The 9,306-nt window shown below is 38.3% G+C and overlaps 1 protein-coding gene across 1 annotated transcript; it reads left to right on the plus strand.

Annotated features, from left to right (window-relative positions):
• Positions 1–2,256: 2,256 nt before the first annotated feature.
• LOC148352240 (E3 ubiquitin ligase TRAF3IP2-like) lies at positions 2,257–9,182 on the plus strand. Its single transcript, XM_088354971.1, has 6 exons — positions 2,257–2,407; positions 5,503–5,591; positions 5,887–5,937; positions 7,188–7,295; positions 8,867–8,941; positions 9,003–9,182. Exons 1-6 carry the CDS (start codon positions 2,302–2,304, stop codon positions 9,159–9,161), a joined length of 588 nt encoding a protein of 195 aa, XP_088211097.1. The 5' UTR covers positions 2,257–2,301; the 3' UTR covers positions 9,162–9,182.
• Positions 9,183–9,306: the final 124 nt, after the last annotated feature.

A 9,306-nucleotide genomic window follows, 5' to 3' on the forward strand; every position in this document is an offset into this window, starting at 1 on the left:
TTTTTTAAGATACACAGATTTTATGAAGTAATATTTTTTTAAAACACACGAAATGTATATAAAGTGTTTATAAAAAGCAATCTATTTATTCTTATTGCCCTGAAGATAAAAAAAAAATTCTGGGAAAAACACAGTTTTTCATTGAGATTATGTTTTCTAAGACATGCAGATTTTTATCCTGTAAAAAAAAAGAAAAGCATCAAAAAAAAAGAAAGAAGGAGCAGTAAAGTCGGATTCCGGAAGCCTTTCTGGCCCGTCTGGCTCTGCAACACCTTCGCATATTTGATCGGGACTCGGGCGTGGACGATTTGCATAAAGCAGCGCTCGACTGGAGCTCGCCGTGATGCAAATTCCGCACCGAAAAACAGGTGAGCTGGCAACTCGCCTCCAGATTTTCTCGACTTTTCTGTGGCGGTCGGACGTGTTCGGCTCCTCGGGATGGACCCCCAGAACCATTGGGAGGAGGTCTTGGAGGCGCTGGAGCCTCCTTTGCCTCTCAGGTCTGATGATGAAGACCAGGAGCTTCACGAGCAACCTTTCTTTCCGTGTTTTTGCCACAACCTCCAAAACATCAACGGTAGGAGAAATCCTCAGATTCCATTCGGATCCTTCATTTATCGCTTTCCTCGTCTCCCTCAACTAGCACGGGGCCCGGGAACCATTTTGACCCCAAGACCTATTATAAGAGCAAAATATCCACAAATATACCACTTTAAACTCTCTCCACTGTTACTTGAAATCATTGAGGCTCCTTTAGACCTTTATTTTTGTCGGGAATAATGGGTTTACAATAAGGTGCAAGCAGAGCTCTTTTGTAAAAATGTCACAAAATACTGCAAACCCAAAGTTTCCAGCAGTACAGTATTTCCCCTCAGCCAGAGAGAGAGAGAGAAAGAAGAGAGCTGTGTGGGCAGAGATCTGCCCACCTTTACGGCTCCCCTAATCAAATTTTTCTCTGTGCTTGGCTGGCGTTTTTGTTCTATGGGTTTTATCATAAATACCTCAACGGTGAACATACCTTATTGAATGAGCGTCCATATAAAATAGGAGTGTTAAACCCGTTTTACCTCGCAGCCACTCTCATGAGGGCTGGGCTGATAAATTTAATTGAGAAAGAAAAAGAACTAAGGGAAAAGAAAAATAAGTTAAGAGAGAGATAGTAATAAATATAGGAAGTGAGAAAGAGAGAGAAAATAATTCACAAAGAAAGAGAGAGAAAATGAAAGACAACAAGAGAGAGAAAAAATCACAAAGAAAGAAATAGACAAAGAGAAAACCAGAGAAAGTGATATAAAAAAGGAAAAAAGAAGGAAAAAAGAGCGATTGAGGGAGAAAATACAAAGATAGAAAGAAGAAGGGAGAAAAGGATGGTGAGAGACAAAGAGAGAAAAAGATTGATAAAGACAGCATAATAGAGTAAGAAAATAAATAAAAAGAAAAAAGAAAGAATAAGGAGAGAAATAGACATAGAGAGACAGAAGGATAGAGAGTCAAAAAGAGAAAGAGAGTAAAAAAAGAGAAAAGGGAAGTGGGAAAAGAGAAATAGAGACAGAATTATAGAAAAAGAGAAAGAGAAAGCAAAACAGATCCGGTAGTTTTATGGGCGCCCAGCTTTGTCAACATCTTTCAAACGGCAGGTCACTTTTCTCTTGTGCTTCTCTGGGTGTTATCTCTCTCGTGTGCCAGATTCAAACTCTTGGCAAGCCTGATCCGGCTAGCGGGCCGCATGTTTGACACCTGTGATTGAAAGTTTCCTTAGTGACATACAACCAATACAGGGTTTGTTGGTGTGACACCTCGAAACTGTTGTGAAAACTGTGTCATTTATATACTGGACTGAACCAATATCCCTATCAGAACTATATTGGCTTTGAAAGCAGAATAAATATGGAACCCCACAGAGAATTATTGCATGTGGCGTGTTTCTCCGAATGAAGACTTGCACCGGGCGGCGTCTCATCCTGACATCGGACTCGGCGCTTCCACTCGCGGATGCCGTCCCAGCGCCCGATCGCCGTCACAGAACTGGTAAGTCACAAACATGGCCGAGAGAGAGAGAGAGAGAGAGGGGGGGGGAGAGGGAGAGGGAGAGAGAGAAATATAAGTACAGTATCTTTGTTGGAGGCACCTGGCTTTGGCAACATCAAGTGGACATATTTCAACCTGCAGCTTGTTTTTCTCTTATGCTTCTCTGAGTGATGTCTTATCTCTGCCTGTCTGACACATGTGTCCTAGAGGTTCCTTATTTTTTTTCAATACTTATTTTTTTGTCTCTTCAGGGTCCGCCAGGTATCGGTGCCGATGGTCTCGGTCAACGTCCCGCACTTTTCCCTGCCGCCACAAGGTTTGTTGTCCAGACTCGACGCGTCGTCCTGGCCTGTCTCCCGCAGACCGGGAAATTTGCCAAGTGAGTGGTGTTGCGGTCCCGCACGTGTCTCTCTCCTCATCGAGACGGAAAAAAAAAAGAATACAAAAGCTCTTTGTTCTCATCGTCAATCATCAACGAGACGGGAGGGGGCGGGGCTAACAGAAAAGCGCTCATAAATCTTCCAAACGTGAAAGTCAAATGAAAGAAACACTAAATACTTACTCGTTTCCGTTAGCGCCTATTTAAAAAAACACAACGAGTCAGTTTTAAGAGAGAAAAACCATATCACCCCGGGATATGGCGCCCCCGCCTTATGACGTTTTTATGTTTATCTCCTCTCAACCAGGGTTGGGTAGGGTTACTTTAACTGGATTACTTTCAATGACTTTTGGATGACTCCAATACCAAATATGCTAATAAAAGACAAAATAAACGAAATATGAATAAAATGATGACTCACAACACGTGGTAAGCTTTCTCTCCTGGCTTTGATCTCTTTGATCTCCGGCAAAACGAACATCAAATGCCACAGAAACAAAATGAAAATCAATCCAAACAGCTTGCCAACATTCATGTATTGAGAAAGAACTAGAAAGAATGACATCGAAAGAGAAATAGAAAAGAGAAGGAGAGAAAAGAAAAGGGGAAAGCAAGAGAGTGAGATAGAGAGAGAGAGAGAGAGAGAGAGAGAAAAGGAAAATAGGAAGAGAGAGCAAAATAAAACAAAAGACAAAAAGAGAAAGACAATGAGGAACAAAGAAAAAAAGAAGAGACAGAGAGAGTGAAAGAGAGAGAGAGATGGAGAGTGCGAGAAAAAGGGAGGGGGAGAGAGAAAAAAAGAGAGAGAGAACGTGAGAAACAAGATATAAAAAGAGAAATATTAAGAGAGAGGGAAGAAAGACTCGCAGGGTTGGGTGGGGTTACTTTAACTGGATTACTTTCAATGACTTTTGGATTACTCCAATACCAAAATGCGAATAAAAAACAAAATAAACTAAATACGAATAAAATGATGACTCACAACACATGGTAAGCTTTCTCTCCTGGCTTTGATCTCCGGCAAAACGAACATCAAATGCCACAGAAACAAAATGAAAATCAATCCAAACAGCTTGCCAACATTTGCCAAGGACAAAAATTTTAAAAAATGTTTTTCTTTTTTTTTTCTTGTTTTCCTTTTTTCTTTTTATTTCCTTTTTTGTCCTATTCTCCTGTTCTGTTTTTGTTTATCTTTTTCTTCTTTTTCTTTTTCTTCTTTTTTTCCTTTATCTTTTCTTTTCCTTTTTTCTTTTTTCTTGTGTTCTCACCCCAGGTTACAGCATTACTAATTTAGGATATTTTCACTTTGCAGTGGGCGATAAGATGTTTAATGCCCCCTCTTTATAGCATTTCCCCCACTATAAGACATCAACAGCAATTTATTTTATGGAATAGGTTTTGGGCCCCGGGTTACAGCGTCCGTAGCTTACCTTGTTATGACATTACAGTGTGGAATAGGATGTGTTTTGACCCCAGGTTACAGCATTAGTAATTTAGGATATATTAACCATACTAGATGGAATAGGATGTTTCTTCGCCCCTCTTTACAGCATCTCCCCCACTATAAGACATCAATAACAATTTATTTTATGGATTAGGTTTTGGGCCCCGGGTTACAGCGTCTATCGCTTACCATCTTATGACATTACAGTGTGGAATAAGATGTGTTCCGACCCCAGGTTACAGCATTACTAATGTAGGATATTTTCACCTTGCGATGGGCGATGAGATGTTTAATGCCCCCTCTTTATGGCATTTCCCCCACTATAAGACATCAACAGCAATTTATTTTGTGGAATAGGTTTTGGGCCCCGGGTTACAGCGTCCATAACTTACCATGTTATGACATTACAGTGTGGAATAAGATGAATTTTGACCCCGGGGTACAGCATTACTAATTTAGGATATTTTAACCATACTAGATGGAATAGGATGTTTCTTCGCCCCCTCTTCACGGCATTTCCCTCACTATAAGCCATCAACAATAATTCATTTTGTGGAATGTGTCATCAGTCCCAGGTTACAGCGCCTATAGCTTATTATGGTATTACAGTGTGGAATAAGATGTGTTTTGACCCCAGGTTACAGCATTACCAATTTAGGATATTTTCACATTGCAGTGGGTGATGAGATGTTTAATGCCCTCTCTTTATAGCATTTCCCCCACTATAAGACATCAACAGCAATTCATTTTGTGAAATAAGTTTTCGGCCCCAGGTTACAGCGTCTGTAGCTTACCATGTTATGACATTACAGTGTGGAATAAGATGTGTTTTGACCCCGGGTTACAGCATTACTCATTTAGGATATTTTAACCATACTAGGTGGAATAGGATGTTTTCGCCCCTCTTTACAGCATCTCCCCCACTATAAGACATCAATAACAATTTATTTTGTGGAATAGGTTTTGGGCCCCGGGTTACAGCGTCCATCGCTTACCATGTTATGACATTACAGTGTGGAATAAGATGTGTTCCGACCCCGGGTTACAGCATTACTAATTTAGGATATTTTCACCTTGCAATGGGCGATAAGATGTTTAATGCCCCCTCGTTATGGCATTTCCCCCACTATAAGACATCAACAGCAATTTATTTTGTGAAATAAGTTTTTAAGCCCCAGGTTACAGCGTCCGTAGCTTACCATGTTATGACATTACAGTGTGGAATATGATGTGTTTTGACCCCGGGTTACAGCATTACTCATTTAGGATATTTTAACCATACTAGGTGGAATAGGATGTTTTCGCCCCTCTTTACAGCATCTCCCCCACTATAAGACATCAATAACAATTTATTTTATGGATTAGGTTTTGGGCCCCGGGTTACAGCATTACTCATTTAGGATATTTTCACCTTGCGGTGGGTTGAGATGTTTAATTCCCCCTCTTTATGGCATTACCCCCACTATAAGACATCAACAACAAATTATTTTGCGTGGCCTAAATAGTATGAGATATTCAAACTTTTAAACAATGAGAATTAAAGCACAGGAAAGATTAACTTTGGAGATTTTTTACACTGTTACGTCAAAATACTTTTTTTGTGTGTCTTTTATTTTGAAAGTCTTGTTTTTTGTTGCTTTTTCTTGGTCAGAAAAGATCTTTATCACTCACTCGTCAGACGCATCGCACGAGATGACCGGCTTCGTCCAATTCCTGTCCCGGAACGGATTCCAGCCTTCTGTAAAGCTCCTTTTACTACAAACGCGATCTTTTTGCCTCGAGATAAGAGTTGAATCCTTTCTGCGCTGGTGCTCTTATGTCAAAACCCCAAAAAGTTAAGCTTTTTTTTAATAAGTCAATTTACAGTCCATGTGGAATTCTTCCAATGTGTAGGTCTGGCCACCAGAGGGCAGAAAATACACATTTTTGCTTTGTTTTTGTTTTTTGTTTTTTTTCTTCTTAAAAGTTCAGAATGCTCGTATCTCGAGGCAACCTGCATTATTAAATACACTCGTAATGCTTCCATGTAATGCAGGTGGACTCTGTCGACAGGCCCCTTGCCACAGACGACGACATCATTAAAGACGTAGGTTTTTTTTCCTCTTTTTCTATTTTTAATATTTAAAAAAAATATTTTAATGGTATTTTCATATTATTATATAATTATAGTTCATAAATATATTTTTCCATTTCAAGACTATTTTACATCAATTAATTGGGAGATTTCCAATATTGTTTTTTTAATTTTAATATTTATAAAAAATATTTTTAATGGTATTTTTATATTATTTTATAATTATGGTTAATAAATATCTTTTTTCCATTTTAAGACTATTTTACATTAATTAATTGAGAAATTTCTATTTTTTTATTTTATTTTAATATTTACTCAAAAATATTTGTAACTGTATTTTTATATTATTTTATAATTATAGTTTTAAATATATTTTTTTATTTTAAGTCTATTTTACATGAATTAATTGAGAGATTTCTAATAATGTTTTTTTTAAATATTTATAAATTATATTTTTAATTGTATTTTTGTATTATTTTATAATTATAGTTTATGAATATCTTTTTTTATTTTAAGACTATTTTACATTACTTATTTAGGAGATTTATAATATTGTTTTTTTTTATTTTAATATTTGTAAAAAAATATTTTCGTTGTAATAAAATGTTTCTTTAAGTTTAACATCAAATACATATTTTTAAAACATCTTCATTTTAATTTAATTTCGATTATTCAATTGAATTAATTGAAATCTATTTCAAAAAAATATTGTATACAAATATTTTGAGGAGTTTTTAAAAATAAAGTAGGCAGTGTAGAGCGCTCGTCCTGGGATCAAGAGGTCGCAGGTTCGATTCCCGGCTCCTCTGTGTTATATGTGGAAGTGTCCTTGGGCAAGACACTGAATCCCTAATGCCCCCAATAAGCAGGTCGGCGCCTTGAATGGCTGACTCCCTATTGGTGTGTGAGTGTGTGTGTGAATGGGTAAGTGTGAAGCACATTGTAAAGCCCTTTGGGAGGTCTTCATTGACTTGAAAAGCGCTATAGAAATGCAGACCATTTACCATCTATCGATCTATCTATCTATCTATCTATCTGTCTATCTATCTCTACCTATATATCTACCTATCTATCCATCTATCTAGGCGCCTTGAAAGGCTGACTCCCTATTGGTGTGTGTGTGAGTGTGTGTGTGAATGGGTAAGTGTGAAGAACATTGTAAAGCACTTTGTGAGGTCTTCATTGACTTGAAAAGCACTATAGAAATGCAGATCATTTTTCCATTTCTTCTGAAAAGAATCGTCTTTTCCCTGTGTTGTCAGCCGTCCACGCTGGTGATCGTTGCCGTCGGTCCGCAATACAAGGCGGAGGTGGAAGGTCGGCTCGCGCACGCTAGTCGCAGTCTACGAACGAAATATCTTCACTCCATGGTAAAAAATGACTTCTTGTTGGCTTTTGCACTTCTATTCTACTCAAAAATAACCCCAAACTGGGTTTTAGCATCTCAAAAGTACAGCCAGAGTTGACGCATGCTTTCATATCTTCAAGTTTCGATGATTGTAATGCCCTGCTCGCCGGTCTTCCCTAGAAGAACATTGCCAGGGACTGCAAAATTCAGCAGCGCGTGTGTTTACGGGAGCCAGGGGGAGGGATCCCGTGACACCAGGGGTCTCCAAGTTTTTTAAGCTGAGAACTAATTTTTGTTAGTTATAAGGGCAAAGTACACCCAGTTTCATATGCATTTCTAATAGAATAACTTATCTTGTACGACTTACTACAGTGTTACTATTGTATTACCAGGTTATTTATTGATAGTAGAAAAAAAGAAAGAAAGAAAGAAAGAAAGAGAGAATAAAGACAGTAAGAGAAAGAGAAATATACATAATATAGAGAGAGAGTGAGAGAGGGAGGGAGAGATAAAAGCAAAGATATAAAGAAAGATAGAATGAGGGAAAGACAGATGGATAGAAAGAAAGAAATGTGTAAAGAAGGAAGGAGAATGAAAGAAAAGATAAAAAGAAAAAAAGAGAGAGAAGCAAAGATAAAGAGAAAGATAGAATGAGGGAGAGAGACGAAGACAAAATAAGGAAAGACAGATGGATAAAAAGAAAGAAATGTGGAAAGAAGGAAGGAGAATGAAAGAAATATGGAAGGAAGGAAGGAAGGAAAATGAAAGAAGGAAGGAAAATGAAAGAAAGAGAAAAAGAGAGAGAGAAATAGAGAGAGAGAGAGTGTGTGTGAAGCAAAGATAAAGAGAGAGAGAGAGAGAGAGAGAAAGAGAGAGAGAGAGAGAGAGAGAGAGAAGCAAAGATAAAAAGAAAGATAGAATGAGGGAGAGAGACAAAGACAAAATAAATAAAGACAGATGCATAAAAAGAAAAAAAAGTGGAAGAAGGGAGGGAGAATGAAAGAAATATGGAAGCAAGGAAGGAAGGAAAATGAAAGAAGGAAGGAAAATGAAAGAAAGAGAAAAAAGAGAGAGAGAAATAGAGGGAGAGAGAGAGAGAAGCAAAGATAAAGAGAGAGAAAGAGAGAGAGGGAGAGAGAAGCAAAGATAAAAAAAAGAAAGAAAGAGTGAGGGAGAGAGAGAGACAAAGATAAAAGCAAAGAAATAAAAATAGATAAAAAGAAATAAATATGGAAGGACGGAAGGAGAATGAAAGAAATATGGAAGGAAGAAAGGAAGGAAGGAAGAAAGGAAGGAAGGAAGGATTGAAGGGAAATGAAAGAAAGAGAAGAAGAAAGATAAGAAGTAGCGTTAAATTGATTTAGTCAACCACAATAAAAAATGACTAGAAAATCACAATGACCCAGCACTGCTTCCCGCTCCTCCTGCCCAGCGAGCACCAGATCGCTATCTTTTTCCTCTCGCCGTGACTTCTCCGATCCCTTAACAAAGCATTGTGTGAAAAGTTACGCATTTGGGTCCCCTGCTTGTACTTGTATTTCGATTTAGTTTGTATTCAGAAAAGAAATGGCATAAACACCCTACTTCATCTAGATGCAGCAGGAATTCATTCAGCAGGGCAGCTTGAACTTCCGCTTCCTCCCCGTTCTCTTCCTGGACACCTGTCAGGTAATCTTGAGCATTTCTTCCCCCCTGTCGATGAAAATAGCTGACGAGCACCCGTTTGCAGAAGGACGTTCCGGGCTGGCTTCAGAACACGCGTGTTTACCGTTGGCCCAAAGACGCTGACCATTTGTTGCTGAGGCTGCTGGAGAAGGAGACCTTGGTTCCTCCGCCGGTTCCTGCTGAGCTCGGCGTTGTCATCACTGCAGAACCCGCAGATTATTAAAGAACATATTTCAATTGTGTAATTTACAATATCCACTTCGGAGTTATTTTCCTATATTTATTATTCTTCAAAAATACATCACCATCTGAGAAAAAGGGCTATGTTACGAATGTGAAGGAAGCTTAAATAAATATTTGTGTCGAGC

This window comes from Urocampus carinirostris, chromosome 15, assembly GCF_059441175.1.
Source record: "Urocampus carinirostris isolate Australia breed hairy pipefish chromosome 15, RoL_Ucar_1.0, whole genome shotgun sequence".
Lineage (NCBI taxonomy): Eukaryota > Metazoa > Chordata > Actinopteri > Syngnathiformes > Syngnathidae > Urocampus > Urocampus carinirostris.